At 41.9% G+C, this 20,440-nt stretch overlaps 2 protein-coding genes across 2 annotated transcripts; both read left to right on the forward strand.

Moving 5' to 3' along the window:
- The first annotated feature begins 6,249 nt into the window (after positions 1-6,249).
- On the forward strand, positions 6,250-8,732 carry LOC147205528 (tubulin beta-1 chain). Its single transcript, XM_086111299.1, has 4 exons — positions 6,250-6,379; positions 7,198-7,306; positions 7,366-7,476; positions 7,575-8,732. The coding sequence occupies exons 1-4, from the start codon at positions 6,323-6,325 to the stop codon at positions 8,630-8,632; spliced, it is 1,335 nt and encodes a 444-aa protein (XP_085967425.1). The 5' UTR covers positions 6,250-6,322; the 3' UTR covers positions 8,633-8,732.
- Positions 8,733-16,074: 7,342 nt separating this feature from the next.
- LOC147205529 (tubulin beta-4 chain-like) lies at positions 16,075-20,281 on the forward strand. The gene is made up of 4 exons (XM_086111690.1): positions 16,075-16,227; positions 17,001-17,109; positions 18,729-18,839; positions 18,977-20,281. The coding sequence occupies exons 1-4, from the start codon at positions 16,171-16,173 to the stop codon at positions 20,035-20,037; spliced, it is 1,338 nt and encodes a 445-aa protein (XP_085967816.1). The 5' UTR covers positions 16,075-16,170; the 3' UTR covers positions 20,038-20,281.
- Positions 20,282-20,440: the final 159 nt, after the last annotated feature.

The raw sequence follows: 20,440 nt of genomic DNA on the forward strand, positions 1-20,440 counted from the left end.
AGGCTAGCTAGCGCAGGAGTTGGGCGACCTCTTCGCACAATATCCAGCTTTTCGTGGAAGGCCCGTCTTGAAAATTGTGTGGAAAGTAGTTCTGCAACCAGATCAACGTCTTCTCCTTCGGCCATTTGGGGTTAAAAGGCAGTGATAGCTCTAGCAGGCGTGAATCCAATCTTTTTTTTTTTTAAAGAATCTTTATTGAACAAGATACAATTCTCAGTAAACAGAAAAGGCGCTAATCCAATCACCGAACGCGCATGGCCAGTCTCGACGTAAGGCCTTCTAGCTGGCCCAAGTATGCAGACGAGTCAGATCACGAGTCTGAGACTTGTGATCTGATTGGCTATTGCAACGTGACTGTGCCCATTCACTTACAGTGCACAGGGGCCTGCTGTTTAATCTGAAGGCCCCGAGCAAGTTTAATTACCTGGCAACACAAGCTGAAATATGATTGGTTAAAAACTCTACCATAATAAATAAGTTATTTGTCGAGTGGCTTTCAATGTTATTTAAAATAACATTGAAAGCCACTCGACTAAGTGGAAATAATATGAAATAGGGAATACAGAGAATAATGTTTACATATTTATGAAAATAAAATAACATAAATGAATGTTATTCTCAGACAAGTAAATTTAAAATTACTTTTCTGAGAAAGTTTAGGCCAGCAGAGAAGGCCTTGATGGTCCTGACGGAACGCCACTGCATTTCACATATATTTATTTGCCAATCTATTCAATTGGTGGCTGCCTGCAGCTGCATTAACTCCTAATTAATTAACAGTTTTAAAATAGCTTACCTGAACCAGAATCCAGTTTCACATTGTGGCCAAGGTTAAAAATCCAATCCAAGTAGTTTGCACACTTACCCCTGTCTTTAAATGCTTGTGGTCTGCTGCTTTTCCTCCTTTTCTTCTTTGTTCACTGGTGGATTACAGCTCTTTGGTAGTTACCATTCTTCCAATCGTGATAGGTTTCATCTGGACCCCATGTCCGGCCGTTCAGGCACACCATTTTCCGCATTTTGAGGATCTGGTTTATATGGTCCAATGTACATCTTGCCAACAAACTCATCATTCCTCAACTCTTCAGACACCTGGATGCCCTCAGATAAATTTGAAACGTCGCTTTCCGAATCGATTTCTGATTGGCTTTGTACACTTTCCATAGTGAACCCCCCTATTGTTCTCTTAATGTGACATCACACTTCCGGGTTTGTCGCTCGTCAAGATCTCACTTCATTTTTTTCATGCTTTATTGAATGTATTTTGTTTACTTGTGACATAAAATTATTTTGTTTGGGATTTTCTAAAATTACTTCACTCTTGTCCTTTAATGGAAACCCAAAACAATATAGGTTTAAATGCAAATAAATGCACATGCATAAAATATTACACTCAAAGATTGTAGCCGTGTGTTTTAGCAATGTAAAGTGATGTCCTCTGGTGCCGCCTCCTGAGCTAATTGCAGCTGGCCATCACAGTCCCCACAGAGATCCTATTGTTAACAAAAGCACTCACTCTCACACGTATAGTCAACTCCAAAATATTAAAAGCTTTGGAAATAATTATATCCATCATTTGCCCATTGTTATGCCTAGAATGTCACATATTGAGAAAGACCAACATTTTCCAGGAGGTTCAAGAGTTCTTCAGCATTCCACCTATCAGATTGTCAACATGAATGTTAAAATCACCCACCAGTGTCAAATATACGGCCCGCGGGCCGGAACCGGCCCCAATGAGGTGTGATCAGGCCCGCAGGATCATTTAAAAGTGAAAAAATGCATAAAAGACACGAAATAAATATTTTAATATGGTGCAATTCGTGGAGTATCCGCTAGGGGACACACTGTTTTGATCAGAGTACAAGACAACATTGTTTTGATCAGAGAAGAAGACAACAGTCTGTCACTGAGACAGACCCAACATAGAAGACCCTATGAAGGACATGTGACTACTTTATTCTTTACACATTTAATAGCACTCTCCTCAGTTTGTAAAGTGTAGACAGGGATTAAATTTAGATTTTATATGCACGTGCGTAAATGGTTTTAAAATTCTCTTTCTTTATAAATCTCATTTAATCTTTAAAGTTCATTACTATATTTTTCAATACCAATTACTTGTTCAAGTTGTGTGCCTTTGTACAATCAGTCGGATCAGTTGCAATGCACATACTTTATATGAATGATAAAAGTAAATTGCAAATTTGTCGAAGGCAATCTAAGTTTTGTAAAAGCTATGTTCATTAAATTTCAACATTTTCCAAATGTTCTTTGCTTCTTTAGACCAAAACAAAGGAAAGACATATTATCTTGGTTATTTATAGCAGAGTATGGTATAATTTTAATGGTCCGGCCCACTTGACATCTACCGAGGCCGTATGTGGCCCACAATGTGAAATGAGTTTAACACCCCTGCGCTAAAACATCCATCCATCTCTTTTCTGATCCGCTTATCCTCACAAAGGTGGCGGGGGTGCTGGAGCCTACCCCAGCTGTCTTCGGGCAGAAGCCGGGGGACACCCTGAACCGGTTGCCAGCCAATCGCAGGGCACACTTAAGTAGACAAACAATTTTTCACATTCACATCTAGGGACAATTTAGAGTGTTCAATCAGCCTGCCATGCATGTTTTTGGAATGTGGGAGGAAACCGGAGTACCCGGAGAAAACCCATAGAGGCCCAGCAAGAACATGCAAACTCCACACAGGGAGCTGGAGTTGAACCCGGTACCTCTGCACTGTCAGGTCAACGCGCTAACCACTGGACAACCGGGCCGCCCAATAGTCAATACAGTCCTATCTAATAAACTCCCATGAACACACACAGGAGACAAGACGGGAAAACGGGTGTCCATCAGTGACGGATTGAAAAGTCCATCAGTACTTGACCCGGATAGTGACGGTTACACTGACGGACGAAACCCCATTTCCGTCAGTGCTTAGTCAAGTGAACACACACAGGAGACAAGATGGGAAAACGGGTGTTCATCAGTGACGGATTGAAAAGTCCGTCAGTACTTGACCCGGATAGTGACGGTTACACTGATGGACGAAACCCCATTTCTTGTCTTTTGTCGATCGTCAGCAAAACAGGCATCAGTCAGTGACGGACATATGGAATGCCCTCCTCTGGTGTTAATGCAACTGTTTTTAACATTGTCCCCAAACTCTTAACACTGGACGATTTGAAGTGTATCATGTAGTATTGAGGACAGCCTGTTTTTTTTTCTGATGAAAATTTGAAAAAATTTAAAAATAAATACAGTACACTAGTGATCATAAAACTGTAGTAATCACAATTGTTTAAAATCTCTATTTCAGGCATGCTTTGCTCACCTTCCCTGCTACTGCTTTGCTCCCCTTCCCCAAACTCTCTCCATATCTGTTATGGCTTTAGTCATCTTAATGTCTCCAAGGTTCATTTGAACACTGATGTCCAGTCCCAGAAACTTGGGTTAGCAGGTCAACTGATTTTCAGTTTGCAAGAAAGCACAGCTTTAAACATGGTTGCTTTAAAAGGCTAAGGGGGGGAAAAACAGGGGGACTGGCTTATGGCTGTACTCATGAAAGAGTTGCATGCTAGATGTCCACTGTTCAGAGTAGGCAAATATTTCTCTTCGCATTGTATGATAGTAGACCACTCATATCCTATGTACAGTGTTGTAAATGTGATTCAGTTTATACCTATGACTGTTAAATGAAAAAATATTGCTCATCATTAGTAGGGTACAGCTCTAATAGTGGTTTCTGAATTATCAGTAGGAAAAAAGCCAATCTCAGCAGTCCAACACATGAGCAAATTTTTGTTAGACTCCAATAAAACCAAATTGGGGCGGCCCGTTCGTCCAGTGGTTAGCGCGTCAACCTCACAGTGCAGGGTTCTATTCCAGCTCCGGCCTCCCTGTATGGCGTTCGCATGTTTACCCGTGCCTGCGTGGGTTTTCCCCGGGTTCTCTGGTTTCCTCTCACATTCCAAAAACATGCATGGCAGATTAAACAAATACTCTAAATTGTCCCTCGGTGAGAGTGTGAGCGTGGATGGTTGTTTGTCGCTGTGTGCCCTGCGATTGGCTGGCAACCGGTTCAGGGTGTCCTCCGCCTACTGCCCGAAGACAGCTGGGATAGGCTTCAGCACCCGCCGTGACCCTTGTGAGAATAAAGCGGATCGGAAAATGGATGGATGGATGGGTGGATGGGTGGATGGGTGGAAAACCAAACTGAATTCTGGTTTTGATACTTTAAAATTACACGTTTTTAAATAAAGCACATTACTGCCTGCGTACAGGATCAATTCAGGGTGTGTCCACACCAGCTGGAAGGGCATCTGTTTCCTCTCAAGTATTGATCTGACTGCTGGGTAATTTAGTGCTGAATGCTGCAGTCCTGTGACAAATGTTGAGTCATACGAAGTAGCCTACCTCGAGTTCAACATAGAGACATATTCTGTTCTGACAGGATGCGGATTGATGAGCTTCATCCTGCAGTTGTTCATTCAAGGTCAGAATATAACATGCTTTGTTTTTAGGCCTACTCTTCTGAGTACTATTTTCAACTTTCAAGAATGCTACAGAATTTGAATATATCAGATCAAAATTCCTTAAAACAGTTGGGGTCAAAGGTCAGATCCATATATGCACATTCAACAAAAAAACTTAAAGGAAAAATCCCTAACTGTTAATCACAGTTCTGAATGTGTTGTTTAGTTGCTGCTGTTATGTAGCTTGTACTGTAAAAAGACTGAAAAACATCGACTATTAGTAATGGTTTGGTAACTCTTAGAAGTAGTTCCAAAAATATAAATGTATTTTATCCAACAGTATTTCATTATTGAACACACTGATTCGTGTCATTGCTGTGTTGAGAACTGAATTGTCGAGAAGCTCATACTCTAAAAAGGTTCAGCCTGTTAATAGTTAATCTAATCTGGTTTAATTAGACAATCCGACCAACCAAGTCAATGAAGTGCAGCATGTGATGCCCCAGGCTTTGTGAAAAGTCAAACGTCAAAATCACTTAATGTGCCTACATTTGTGTGTGCAACTTTTAAAAAGATGCAATCTCATGGTCTATTATTTCTCCCTGTTACCCCATCGTGAATAATTACTAACTTTTAGCAGCAGTATGAGGTCACTGCTTTCAGTGCAGAAAACTGTGGCTCTTGTGTATCTCAAATGCTGACTTTCATAATACAAAATTTACAATCTTGAAAAGAGGAAATTATGAAGTATACTTCATTAATAATAATAACAACTCACAAATAAGTTACATTTGCTGAAACTCTCTGTGACATTGTTATGTAGCAAACAGAGGTCATTGTGTGTCACGAGAGACGGCAGAAAAGAGGAGTGCGACCTATATGCCATGCAGTGTTGGTGAAACAAACACCCTCCCACTGACTGAAATATAAATGTTTGAATATTTATACAGTCCAGTATGTATATGTACTGTGTCAATCTGAGTTATTTTCAGTCAATATGTCACAATCGCTCAGCCATTGAAAATGCATGGCATGCATTAATGCTGTTCTAAATGTTGTAAGGTGTATGGAAAGCTTATAATGCTCTTTTAATGCCGAGACTTCTTCCATCCCAGTGTGGAAAGATTCATCGTCATGGCGACAACAACCTGAGAGAATTGTTCTCCCATCCCCCTCTACCCTCTAGTCTTTGGAAACATGCCCATAGCAACATGAGTAACAAAAGTAAAAGCCACATGTGCTCGCATATAATCTAACAATTTAAAATTTATGGACAGTGACATTGTTTCACTAAAGTGCTGTTAAATATTCTTTCCTACAGAGGTGTTGTATTTGGGGCAGCTGTTTCTAAATAGGTTTGTTCCTGAAGTTATTTGAATGAAATTCTTCAGAATTAGAATCAGAATCATTTTTATTGGCCACGTATGTAGAACACACAAGGAATTTGTCTCTGGTATATTCTTTGTTAAATGTTACATTATCAAGCAGACTGAGACAGTCGACACTTAAAAGATAAATATATAATGTGTCTTTTCCGTTTTCTTTCATTTCTGCCATCTCATCATGGATGAAGTCGCCTGATTTCTCCACGGAGGCTGGTTAAACACGCTGTAATCGAATGGTGGTCAGGGATCTGACCAATAGCGTAAAGCCTAAATTTATTTCCATTGGTTGCTTTTTTGTCTCTCAAGATTTTCTTCAGGATTGTCCAATGATTCATTGACTAGCGGACTAAAGGGCGGGCCATAGTCTTCTTATAAAGAGGAGTGTTCCGCCATTGTGCGCGCACTTCCACCCAGCAAGCCAAAGAACGTTAAGCTTACGTTGTTACTAAATTTGACAAAATGAGGGAAATTGTGCATCTTCAGGCAGGCCAGTGTGGAAACCAGATTGGTGCTAAGGTTAGTGAGCATTTACCTTTGTTGAAGGCTTGAAATCCATTTTTCAAGAGCCATTATAGCCGCTCTTCTGCTGTCGTCATTGCTTTGTGCCTGTTGGTGAAACCACACCCTAGGATAATCTACGTGTCCTACTTAAGGATATTTCTGTATAACGGTATTTGTGGTTATCATCTAATTTGTCAAGCGTTTTAAAACTACTCAATTATTCAATCAGGTTATATTTCGACGGTTTAATTTTTTTCTCTTTCCCTCGAAAACCTTTTTTTTTCAAGTTGCGTTGAATAGTGTAATTTTAATGTTGGCGTTCGAGCATCGAATAAATGAATCCCAGTTCTAAAACTAATGTTTTCGTGGACAATTAAACACACTTTGACTGTACAATGTGGGGGTGGGGTCGCATGGATTTCATGTCTGTATTACACGCAAAACATTTTTAATCGGTGAATGCGATTGAACGTCCGGTACATTTATAATTATTGCGCTCGAAAAATGAGTATTTGCTTGCATTTGTTCTTGAAACTCGATGAGGCCTAGACCGCATTGCGTCGCGGGCAGAGCCCGGCATTTGCTGAAGTGGGCTGGACTGGCGGTTGATGACGTAAGAGGCCCTTTTCAAAATGGGGTCTCGGCCAATAAGGGCTCAAGACGCGCCCGCGCCTCATACTCGATGGCGGGATTTGAAAGTGCTGCTGTATTTTCACTTTTACTAATGTTACTTTTTCTCGATTGTTTGAAGTAGTACAAATTGTTCCGCTAGAAGTTTGTTTTGTTGGACGATATTTGCCATGAACGGTTAGTTTACCTTCTGCCCTTTTTAGTTCTGGGAGGTCATCAGTGATGAGCATGGCATTGACCCAACTGGTACTTACCATGGTGACAGTGACCTGCAACTGGACAGGATCAATGTCTACTACAATGAAGCTTCAGGTAATACCACATTTAAATGTAATGCATTACTTTCCGCTAAATGTCAACTGTTGTCCTAGGTGGAAAATATGTCCCCCGTGCTGTACTGGTAGACCTGGAGCCAGGCACAATGGACTCTGTGAGGTCTGGGCCTTTTGGTCAGGTCTTCCGACCAGACAACTTTGTGTTCGGTAAGAATTGTTTAATGCTCAATGTGTTTTCTGGTAATTGCTATGGGAGTTGGTCATTTGTGTGAAGCTCAATGTCCCTCCCCCACCCTCCCTTACAGGCCAGAGTGGTGCTGGTAACAATTGGGCTAAGGGTCATTACACAGAGGGTGCAGAGCTGGTGGACTCAGTCTTGGATGTCGTCAGGAAGGAAGCTGAAAGCTGTGACTGCCTCCAAGGTTTTCAGCTCACACACTCTCTCGGTGGTGGTACCGGCTCCGGAATGGGCACTCTGCTCATCAGCAAAATCCGTGAAGAGTACCCAGACCGCATCATGAACACCTTCAGTGTGGTGCCTTCTCCGAAAGTATCCGACACAGTGGTTGAGCCCTACAACGCTACGTTGTCTGTCCACCAGCTAGTAGAGAACACAGATGAGACCTACTGCATCGACAATGAAGCGCTGTACGATATCTGCTTCCGCACACTCAAGCTCACCACTCCCTCTTACGGCGACCTCAACCATCTGGTCTCGGCCACCATGAGCGGCGTCACTACCTGCCTCAGGTTCCCCGGACAGCTCAACGCTGACCTGCGCAAACTGGCCGTTAACATGGTGCCCTTCCCCCGTTTGCACTTCTTCATGCCAGGCTTTGCCCCCCTCACAAGCAGAGGCAGCCAGCAGTACAGGTCCCTCACTGTTCCCGAGCTCACCCAGCAGATGTTTGATGCCAAAAACATGATGGCCGCCTGCGACCCACGCCACGGGCGCTACCTCACTGTGGCCGCCATCTTCCGTGGCCGCATGTCCATGAAGGAGGTGGATGAGCAGATGCTCAATGTGCAGAACAAAAACAGCAGCTACTTTGTCGAATGGATCCCCAACAACGTCAAGACCGCTGTGTGTGACATTCCTCCTCGTGGTCTCAAGATGGCCGCCACCTTTATTGGCAACAGCACAGCCATCCAAGAGCTGTTCAAGCGCATCTCTGAGCAATTTACAGCAATGTTCAGGCGCAAGGCTTTCCTCCACTGGTACACGGGCGAGGGCATGGATGAAATGGAGTTCACAGAGGCAGAGAGCAACATGAATGACCTGGTGTCAGAATACCAGCAGTATCAGGATGCGACTGCCGAAGAGGAAGAATTTGGAGAGGATGAAGAAGACGAGATGGCCTAATTCTTTTTTCCCCCTCCCTCTGCCTTTCTGTTAAAAGCTCAGTCTGTTCCAGTTTTCAGTGTTCTGTCTACTGTTAATAAAGGTCCTTCATTCTCCCGCATTATTTCCTCCCACCCTCTTTGCTGAAATGATTGAATTTAGATCAATCTTGTTGGCCCACGCTATCCATAAAGTGTGGTTGTAATAAAATTATATATGACATGTAAAATGCATCAATACCATAAAAGAAACTTGGTAATGATGCAGTATCATGCATCCAAAATGAGATAAGCAGTGCCCTGATGCTGAAACAAAATGTCTAGATTTGTAGCATACATGCAATTGCTGCAATAATACATTTTATTTTTAAGATAAGAAAACCTGCCTTTCACAGCACTCAAGGACACTTAACCAAGAGCAAACAATAAAACCACAGATAAAATTATAAAGGAGAGATAATGTGCATGTCATACCGGGTAAACGAGTACATTTTAAATCAAAAGGATTTGGAAATGGTGGTCAGCCTTTGGTCACCTGGTGATGGTGTTCCTGAAATGCTTGGAAAATAGTATACTGTATCTGGCATAATACACTGGAGAATAACTTAACATTTGTGACTTGATAAAATGCTTTCCTGGCTCAATTTTTTAATGGGTAATTTCAAATGAGCCATTGAAATTTGATGTGAAAATGCACCACAACTTAAAAGCATCTGTCGCATGTGAGACCGTCACCAGAGCTGTATGAAAATTTCTCTCTTTTGAAATGAAATGGCAACACACAGATGGGTGTCATTTGACAATACGCTCATCAATGCATGCTTATGGTTCAAAGTGGTTGGTGAACTGCAGTCCATTATAAACAGTTCCGTGTCTCGTTTGGTAAGTGGACGTTACCTTGAGAAATTGAAAATCAACTGATTACAGGTTTTCAATTTTCCTTGTAAATTGGAAACTAAATTGAAATTTAGCTTATTTAGTTTCTTATCCAGAGAAGTCCAAACAGTTTCACTTTTAACTTTTTTTCGAAAACAAAAATCGCTCTGTACATTTCATTAGGATTACCGGAAGTCGTCACCGGCAATGTTTCTTGAAGTGACCAGAAGATGGCGATAGCGTTGCGCCTAAACATGCAATTACTGTACTGTATACTGTACCTTTCACTCGTCGGAAAACACGGTCGAAGGAGGGAGCTCAATTCATTATGAGGTTTTCATCGTTATTCTCATGAAAGGGCATGAACAATAAGAATTTAACAATACTGTAAAAATATTTGGGTGACAATGAATGAAATTGGTTTTGAATTCGAGGTTCAACATCTTAAAAAACCCGAAATGTCAGTGACAACGTTCAGCATTCCAAAACAAATACATAATACGGACTTTCATGTAGTGAGATGGCGCAAGGAAAATTTGAAGACCTCTCAGTATCGTGCAGAACGGTTGTGCACGAACCACAACCACTTTTTTGAAGAAATAAACATTTTAATCGTATTATATTTGTAACTCAAGATATCCTCAAACAACTCTTGTATTGGAAACATTTAGATTGTGCGTGGAGTTAGCCTATGTTTTGGCAGGTCGGACCACTCGTTATAATAGCTTCTAATTTAAAAACAACAACGACAGTTAATAATATAGTAAGCTCGTACCATCAGTGTTTCCCGGTTCTTGGAGTTTACCTTAAAGTGGACTTCTTTACCACATAGGAGGCTATCTTGGTCCTTTCTTCTTTACTAAACTGACGTGTCATATCAGGGGACTCAACCTGGTTCTTAGAGTTTAACTTAAAGTGGACTTCTTTCCCACATAGGAGGCTACATTGGTCCTTTTTTCTTTACTAAACTGACGTGTCATATCAGGGGACTCAACCACGTCTATATGACACAATAAAAAAAAATGCTGTTTGATGTGATTCTACATTAACATATTTTATTAATTCAATAATCTGGTTTGTTGTTTTGACTTCGCTCATAAAATGTGGCATTCTCATAGAGAAAATATCAATGCATGACTGAATTTGCAAAGTAAAGAAAAAGGAAATGTTTTGTGTTGTCGATTCAAATAAAACAAAAGGATACCGTCCCATCTGTTCATTAGTGAGCAAGCTACTTCCTGGATAACAGCGGACTGGTGGTTATTTGCAGGGCAGGAGTGGGACTTATTTTCAGCCCAAGAGTTTTGTGGCTAAGACTGGTCCAGTTTCGTTCTTGTTTAAATGAAAATACATTATTTTTTTTGAAGGGCCGTACAATACAATACAATACATGCTGATTTATATAGCGCTTTCATAACAGTGGCAGCTGTAACAAAGCGCTTAACAAAACAGTTAACAAAGTAAAATAAATACACACAACACATAACATAAAACACGGACAGCCGTGCAGTCCTAACCACTTTTCTGTCACACGCTTTGTTGTTTGAAGCAGTTTGAGATGAAACAGGAGAGAATCAAAGTGTCGTTTAACCAGTGGATCAGAGACATCATGCTCAAAATGTGCACACGTCGGCTACAAGCTAAGTTTCAAAGTAAACAAGAAGCTGTAGCATCCATGGACAAAAAAAGAGATTGGTTCACTTCTCCTGTCCCATGGAAATCCATTTCAAATCCAAGCAGCGACTCTCGGTTCCAAATACGCATCGGCGCTCTGCGCCAACGCTCCTCTCTCCTCATCCTCAACTTCAGCAGCCATCCATCCAGCCGCACCAATGCCGACTGTCCAACAGCGCCGACATCTCCATGAACAAAACGGGGTTGTGAAAAATGCTGCCCATTACATTCCTCCCAATCAAAATCTGTGCTGCCGAGAAGGCGCAACCACCAAGCACAGATACTTCTCCTTTGACGAATGTCGTGGCCAAACAAAACGCTGAAAACAGTCCATATCAGGTCCACACGATGAAACAACAAACAACATGTGACAAAAGACAAAAACAACAAAAAAGGTCTCGAAGAGCACTTGCCAAAGGCTGCCTACTCGGGCGCCATCTTGGGGGGGCAGTAGTGGGACTTATTTTCAGCCCTGGAGTTTTGAGGCTCAGACTGGTCCAGTTTCTTTCTCGTTTTAATGAAGATACATAATTGTACTTATTAGTGTGTCAATCTAAAATAGATGACCAAAACACGGTTTAACCAACACGATGAAGGCAGTTAACGTTCATAGCGCTCTTATTGTGAAACCATCACAACACTTCTGGTGCACTATTTAGTCAAGTGACGCTAACTTTTTGACAGCAGCGGTAATCGTTGGTACGGAGACTTTCCAATCATGCTTTGTTGCCGTTTTGCCTCCGTACTGTGAAGTGCCCACAGAAGAACAGTCAACAAAAGGTTGAATAGCTCAACCGATATATCACAGCAAGCAAATAGTGATATAAATTAGGCAATAATTAAAAGGAAAGTTATGTATTCAAAATAAAAATGTAAAGTTCAGCTCTATAAAATCAGCTACAATTGAAATGTGTTAACCCGTGTTTTGTTAATCGCATGTAATGTGTACTTGCCTATTGATCCTCTTTTGTCCTTTTTAACTATTTATTGTTCTCATACTTGTTCAAATCGACTGATCGTGATCTTGTAAGCACATTCAGTGGTAAATGTGATTGTGATCAAATGCAATATGAATATCGGTGGAGGGAATGGTCATCTATTTTAGATTTGACCCACTAAAAAAATAAAATTATGTATCTTCATTAAAACGAGAAAGAAACTGGACCAGTCTGAGCCCCAAAACTCCAGGGCTGAAAATAAGTCCCACTCCTGCCCTGCAAAGTCCCACCAGTCCGCTGTTATCCAGGAAGTAGCTTGCTCACTAATGAACAGATGGGACTAACCTGATAACATGGTAAGATGTCCACTGTCGTAACCGCTGTCCCTGAAAGGGTTGAAGTGCAAAGTAATCGCTTCAGTTGTCAGGAGTTGTTGAGCCAAAGGCTCGGGGAAGCCAATTTCCTTGTACTCAACGTACAGAGGCAGCAACCTTCCACTGAACATAAACTGCTCTCGCTTATCACTGTTTCATGTTGTGGGTGGTTGACATTTTCCCAGATTGACAGGAATTTATGGAATGTCCTTTCTGCCAAAGACAATTTATGGATTCTGGCTCTGCTCCAATCACAGAAACATCTTTCCGCACAAGCTTGCTCAGGCATGTAGAGTTGCTTTTTGTAATATGCTGGTGTATTGTTTGTTGTTTATCAGGTCTCTCTGTTAAACACAGTGCTTCGATTGAATGGGGGGGGGGGGGTGAGTCAGTGTTGGGGGTAAAGCAGAGGTGAAGACACGTAAACTGTGTGTGTGTGTGTGTGTGTGTGTGTGTGTGTGCGCGCGCGCGCATCCTTCCTGTTCCCCCCACTGATGTCATTTATGACAACTCTTCAGAATAACAAAGCTCTGTCTTTTGGCGTCATCAACTCTTAGAAAGAATGTGTTGGGTTGGTACTTTTTGTCACAAAGTATCTTTGTGACATAAAAGTTTAAAAAAAAAAGGAAGAGACTTTGTTTAAAAAAATGACATGGGGGTAGAACTTGTCAAGATGAATCTGAGCATTCCTGAATATCTTTGTGAGGCAAGACAACAGCACACGTTTCATTGTTTTGCAGTGAATATCCATTCAATGAAATTTTTTGTCATCTTTTTTGTGTGCACGTGTGTGTGTACAACTGATGAATGGTTCCTTTGGTGCACTGATACAAAGGGTTCAGTGAATGCATATATGAAATTTGTAGGGTGCAGTACTCTCAACAACATTATGAACCACTGGTTTAACACAAGGTAAGCACATACTGACAATTTGGCCAAATTTGAGCTTTTTCACTCCCTGGAAATCAAAGGCTGCCAAGGCCTGATTATCGAATGTTTTGAGGATTATCCTGTCCGATTTTCCAGTGTTGTGGGCTGTGATAAGAGTGATCTGCTCAAAATCCAGTCTTGGTTACAAACAAAGGCTTAGAAAGCGACCTGAAGCTTGCCCCCTTGCCCGACACAAATAGAAGAGCAACTGTTTGTGTCGAGTGATTGTATAACACACCACCGCAGACATTCATCACAATGAAAATGACAATTCGAATTAGCCAAACAGTTATCTTCTTTTTCTTTGGACTCCTGATTTATCCTTCATTGTGTTTTTTTTCCGGAATTCTGGTTATCCTGTGGCACCATTCTGAATCTCATGAGTCAGTCTTGATACTACGACAGACATCGGTGTGATGTGTTGGTCATCTTGACATACACACGACATTCAATAAGAGCCGTGAGCACACGTCAGTCATTTCTTCATCGTGTGGGGTTTCTCACGTTTTAAAGATCATTTGGTTTGTGACCTGATTAATATACACGTATCAGAAAAGTCATCAAATCATAATTTCAAACCCAAATTCAAAGTTTTTCCCTTCAATATGGACGGCAATCAGTCCTGACATTTACATAGGGATCCTGCGGTGTTTGCTCCATTCAGTACAGCTTCTTCACCTTGACTACACACCAACTTACAATGTCCTGAGCATCTGACAGTTACTATCTTGAGAAAAAAATCGCCGTGCTTGCCCACCCTCCCGACTCGCCCGCCCCTGTGTGAGTGGGATGAGGGCAGTGGTTCTTAACCTGGGTTCGATCGAACCCCAGGGGCTTGGGGAATCGATCTCAGGGGTTCGACAGAGCCTCTGCCATGGAGGTTAAGACTTGCCCGACTCAACATGTCAATGAGTTATGATGCCCACTTGGCCATCACTGGCTGGTTCATTTTGTGCACAATTTTAAAAAAGTATGCTTTATAATTATACTAATTGCGTTTACATTTTTTTCTGTTTTTAATAATGCGTTTTTATGTCTTGAATTTGTAAAAAAAATAATAATAATCTGACTCTTTAATATTCATTCGTGAAGGGTTCAGTGAATGTGCATATGAACCGGTTGGGCTACCTCTAACAAGGTTAAGAACCACTGGATGAGGGGATGATTACGGGAAGTATTTTTGAGGACTTGGACAACTTCAGGAATGCCATGATACAGACTGGCACTGCAGTGGATCCTGTAAGAGTCCTTTCATGAGAAGAATGCTGGGAAAGTGAGCTAAACTCCAGGCAGATGACTTTAAAGGAAAACTTGTAGTTTGGATTTGAAATCCCTTTTATGACACCAGTCCTTTTTTGACACGCCCTGTAGCTGTGAAGTGCAGCCATTTTCAAAAATTTATATACAAATGTACCTTTTTAGTGTGTTGAGTGAGTCAACATTCTCTGAATAGTATCTTGGAAGAAACTGCCATCGTGGTTGCTCATTTTAGTTTCAGGTATTGGGAGGGAATGTCTCAAAATAGGAATGAGGGATCACTCACAAAAAGAGGGAAATATCCAGTCATCATCACCACCTCAACCGGTAGTTGTACGCACACCATCTAAACTTCATATATTGAATGACAGCTTACCTAACATGCCGGTTTATCGTTCCATTATTTTTCCATCTTTCCATTCAGCACTTACCGAATGTGAAGTGCAAGTGTTGCTGATGCACAACTCGCCAACTCCGGCTATTTCGTGGTGGTTTAAAGGAATGACCGTTATTGGCAATTTCAATTATACTTCATTGATCAGAGTGAAGCTGAAATGAACTATTGTCATGTTGAGGAACTACAGCATTCATGTTTGCGCTTTGAAAGCATGATGAAACCTTTGTGTAACCACCACCGCCCACAAATCCAAATACAGTCAATCAAAACCGCTTTTCTTATTTTTTGAGTATACATGAGTCGCATATTCAATTCCAAAAACAATAAATCCATTACAGCTATTGCTTTATGCTCTGTTAAAAATGTTTTCTTTCTAATCTTCCTGGCTTGTTTTATCATCTGATGCAGGCTTCACCAACGTGTAGCCCGCGGGCACCAAGTTACACCCAAGGACCACATGTGTTGCCCACGGCCTACTCACATGTAAGGGGGCATTGTGATTTTCGAGGAATGTTGTTGAAGTGAATGTAAACACTGGCAAAGATGAATGAAAATAGTGTTTGATGTTGATGTGTATTTCCTCATCGAACAATCATGAACATGATCAGTGTCTTCCCATGAATGCATATGATGAAATATCAATAATAACAATGATAACATTAAAGGTCATTTGAGCTCATTTGTTTCAAAAGAATGTATCAAACTGTACCCTTCGCATTAATCATTAAGAATTCGCTCTCAATTTCAAAAAGTCTGGTGACCACTGAACTAATGTATGCATTCATGACTTTATTGCCTGTTTATTGTCTGTCTGTTTTGTAAATTGAATATTTCAAAAACATTGTTACAAAGATTTTCTCGAAAGCATTGAACTTGAAATCAGTCCGTTTCCTCTTGGAAAGAAAGACGACCAATCGCAGAGAGACGTCTGGAATTACGTTGGTGGGCAAGCTTGTCTTGAAGTCATTTATGTCAGCGTCAACCAATAACCGAGTAGTTTGGGGAATAAAGAGGCGGGGGAGCTCGTCAGCGGCGCACATGTTCTAAAAGTCTTAGAAGCGACGACGGGCGTTAAGAATTGCTTGGAACTTTGAGACGATAAACGCGACAGAAAATGAGAGAAATTGTGCATCTCCAGGCCGGTCAGTGTGGAAACCAGATTGGTGCCAAGGTTAGCCGATACCTGTTTCCGTTCTCGACTTGTTATATTGACGTGAGGTATTCGATGTTGCTTTTTTTGTTTTTTGTTTTTAACAAATGAGGGTGATTATCCGTCTTTTCTATCATGAACTTTGGTTTAATTTCAATACTTGTAAACGCCGCCATAACATTTTAAGCGAACAGATCCGCAATGAACTTGTGTTGTCCATGTTCCCCGGAAAACGTCGACTTTTGAGTGTCAAGCCAAAGTTGGATAAAAGATGATGTGTCGCAACATTTTCCTTGAAGGCACCATGAAAGTAGCCAAACTTGTAAGTTGGTTATACTTGGTATGCTCGGAAGCTGGCATCGCATGGCAGGGGACCTGCTGTTTCGTTTGATGACTTTGATATATTTCTAGAGACTGTCCCTTGTTTTTGAAGGGTCGTTCACCATTTAAAATGTTGATATATGTTTAAATGTTGCGTACATTTTTGGAGGAAGTATGAGTCTACAAGTCAGTTGTATCGCAACTTTGAAGAAAACCCACAACTGTGGCAATGTATTATTTTAATACTGTATTTGTTTTTGGTATTTGATACCACTTTGTCTGAAAGTAAGGGATCTTCAATGTTGTGTAAAAGGTACTTTATGGAATGATCCACAAATGGAGTCAGGGTTGGGGAAAACAAGGCCCCATATCTTTTGAAGAGTTGCTGTGTCTGTGCCATAAGAAGATATTACAACACTGTCGCAATAATTGACTTGTTTTACCAACTGTGCACATGTCTGGTTTGCCTTTAGTTTTGGGAGGTGATCAGTGATGAGCATGGCATTGACCCAACTGGTGCATACCATGGTGACAGTGACCTGCAACTGGACAGGATCAATGTCTACTACAATGAAGCTTCGGGTAAGATTTAATACATATTTTGAAATATCTTGTGCTACTATAGCTATACACTAATCCTTCGTTTATTGCAGTTAATGGGGACCAAAACCACCCACGATAAATGAAAATCCGCGAAGTAGCGACCAATTACCGTATTTTCACGACCATTCGACGCACCGTATGGTTGGGCGCAGTCTCATTAATGGGTGCTATTTCTGTATTTTACACATAGACAAAACACACTGTATTATTGGGCGCAATTTTAAAGTGGTAAAACATACGCCAGCTTAAACATACGGCATGCATGCGCGCACGCTAAAAACACGTTAGCTTGTAGCATACGGTAGCATGCCAAGACATACAGATACAAGCTAAAAACACGTTTTTAAAAAGGCAACGGAAGCAAAACTGAGTTCCGTTGTATTTTATTTAGCCATCGTACAATGTACTCACGTTTTTCGATCAATCATCACCCAGAAATCCATCAAAGTCCTCATCCTCTGTATCAGAATTGAACAATTGTGCAAGTACCGGTAATCCATCAAAAACGCCGTGTTCCCTCTCGTTGTCAGTCACTCTCATTGCCATGTGGCTCCACAGAAATGATGCCGGCTTTGCCAAAAACTCGAACAACAGTGCAAGCAGACACGTTCGTCCAAGCAGCCACAATCCATTCGCAAATTGTGGCGGAACTCGCCCGGCGCTGCCTCTCACTCTTTGTAAAGTTGTGTTTGCCATCGATCATTCATTGTTCCCATGCCGTTCGCAACTTTACTTTGAACGCCCGGTTGATGCCGATGTCCAGCGGTTGGAGTTCTTTAGTCAAGCCTCCGGGAATAACGGCAAGCTCAGAGTTCATTTGCTTGACTTGGTTTTTCACCGCTGCTGTGAGATGGGCACGCATGCCAAAAGCATAACCGATGGCTTGAAGTTTGAACTGAGCTTCGTAGGCGTGTCTCTTTGTAGAATTTATTTTCGGGGGTTCTTAGAAACCAAAACCGAAGTTGTTTTGCAACAATGCACACAGCCACACTCTATACAGGTGTTGGTACCTGCTTGTCGCGTCCCTTTAGCGTCCACTTACACGCCCACCCTTCACTCATTGGCGGACTTCTTCCCCGCATGCCTGTCACTCATGTCTGCCTTTTCTCTCTCTTTCTCTCCATATATGTATATATACACGCCCACCCTTCAGTGATTGGCCGACTTCTTTGCCGCATGGCTGTCTACAGTCACTTCCGCCTTTTCTCTATATAAACAGCGTGTCGGCTGTCAGTCAGGTTTTGGAACTCGGCGCATAGACAAGACGCTCCGCATCTTAAGGCGTCCTGTCCATTTTGGAGAAAATTTTAGACTTTTAATGGCGCCTTATAGTCGTGAAAATACGGTAACATATACAGGTTAAAAAATATATATATGTATATATATATATATATATATATATATATGAAAACGCGCAAAACGCCCGTGAGAAGCTGCAAAACAACAGTGAGTCACATAGAGCAACATATACAGTACTCCATGTACATAACATGAAATTTTGTATGTTGAATGTTTGAAAAAATACACGATGCACCGAATCCGTGATAAACGAACTGTGAAATAGCGAGGGATCACTGTATACCTCACTTCTCTCATAGGTGGAAAATATGTTCCCCGTGCTGTACTGGTAGACCTGGAGCCAGGCACAATGGACTCTGTGAGGTCTGGGCCTTTTGGTCAGGTCTTCAGACCAGACAACTTTGTCTTTGGTGAGTAGTTTTGGGATGTATGCATTTTTACATCAGAGAAAACCAGAAGGCAATTTACTTTATTCTGTTTTAGTTGGTATTCTCTCATGCAGTACTACTAGAGTAGATAACCATAGTGTTGTTGATTTTTCTTATAGGGCAGAGTGGTGCTGGTAACAATTGGGCTAAGGGTCATTACACAGAGGGTGCAGAGCTGGTGGACTCAGTCTTGGATGTCGTCAGGAAGGAAGCTGAAAGCTGTGACTGCCTCCAAGGTTTTCAGCTCACACACTCTCTCGGTGGTGGTACCGGCTCCGGAATGGGCACTCTGCTCATCAGCAAAATCCGTGAAGAGTACCCAGACCGCATCATGAACACCTTCAGTGTGGTGCCTTCTCCAAAAGTATCCGACACAGTGGTTGAGCCATACAACGCTACACTGTCTGTCCACCAGCTGGTAGAGAACACAGATGAGACCTACTGCATCGACAATGAAGCGCTGTACGATATCTGCTTCCGCACACTCAAGCTCACCACTCCCTCTTACGGCGACCTCAACCATCTGGTCTCGGCCACCATGAGCGGCGTCACTACCTGCCTCAGGTTCCCCGGACAGCTCAACGCTGACCTGCGCAAACTGGCCGTTAACATGGTGCCCTTCCCCCGTTTGCACTTCTTCATGCCAGGCTTTGCCCCCCTCACAAGCAGAGGCAGCCAGCAGTACAGAGCCCTCACTGTGCCCGAGCTCACCCAGCAGATGTTTGATGCCAAAAACATGATGGCCGCCTGCGACCCACGCCAAGGTCGCTACCTCACTGTGGCTGCCATCTTCCGTGGCCGCATGTCCATGAAGGAGGTGGATGAGCAGATGCTCAATGTGCAGAACAAAAACAGCAGCTACTTCGTCGAATGGATCCCCAACAACGTCAAGACCGCTGTGTGCGATATCGCTCCTCGGGGCCTCAAGATGGCCGCCACCTTCATTGGCAACAGCACAGCCATCCAAGAGCTGTTCAAGCGTATCTCTGAGCAATTTACAGCCATGTTCAGGCGCAAGGCTTTCCTCCACTGGTACACGGGCGAGGGCATGGATGAGATGGAGTTCACAGAGGCAGAGAGTAACATGAACGACCTGGTCTCAGAGTACCAGCAGTATCAGGATGCAACTGCTGAGGATGAAGGTGAATTCGGTGATGATGAGGATGAAATTATGGATTAATTTTCCAATCCCCCGTCAGTTTCTTTAATTTGAAACTTTCTCCAAGTCTTCTCTCTTGTACTGCTTTCAGGTCAAATTCAATGTTTTGTGTATGGTGAAAGCCACGTTTTTTCATTGGGTTTTTTTCTTTTGTTTAAATAACATGCATAGTATGGCTACATAGTGAAATGTTCAAGGTTTTCCAGAAAACAAACATTTGTGTAATTGAGACAGTGTTTTCAATTAAACTTGCGTGAAATATGAATGTCTTGGGTCAAATAAATTTATTATTGCCCAATTAGTAATGTAATAGATTTGGTTAACTTTTGACTTGCTACTATCAACTAAAGTGGAACTAGAGTGACAATAGAAACTCAAATGTAACGAAAACCAAAACAACACGGAGTACTACAGTGAAGCAAGA

The sequence above is a fragment of the Hippocampus guttulatus genome, chromosome 5 (assembly GCF_054856545.1).
Source record: "Hippocampus guttulatus isolate MCC_2025c chromosome 5, RoL_Hgut_1.0, whole genome shotgun sequence".
In the NCBI taxonomy this organism is placed as follows: domain Eukaryota; kingdom Metazoa; phylum Chordata; class Actinopteri; order Syngnathiformes; family Syngnathidae; genus Hippocampus; species Hippocampus guttulatus.

Coding starts and splice junctions, on each gene's coding strand:
- LOC147205529 (XM_086111690.1), top strand. CDS start 16,171: ATGAGAGAAATTGTGCATCTCCAGGCCGGTCAGTGTGGAAACCAGATT. Junction 16,228..17,000: donor GAAACCAGATTGGTGCCAAG/GTTAGCCGATAC, acceptor GTTTGCCTTTAG/TTTTGGGAGGTGATCAGTGA. Junction 17,110..18,728: donor CTACTACAATGAAGCTTCGG/GTAAGATTTAAT, acceptor CTTCTCTCATAG/GTGGAAAATATGTTCCCCGT.
- LOC147205528 (XM_086111299.1), top strand. CDS start 6,323: ATGAGGGAAATTGTGCATCTTCAGGCAGGCCAGTGTGGAAACCAGATT. Junction 6,380..7,197: donor GAAACCAGATTGGTGCTAAG/GTTAGTGAGCAT, acceptor TGCCCTTTTTAG/TTCTGGGAGGTCATCAGTGA. Junction 7,477..7,574: donor ACCAGACAACTTTGTGTTCG/GTAAGAATTGTT, acceptor CCTCCCTTACAG/GCCAGAGTGGTGCTGGTAAC.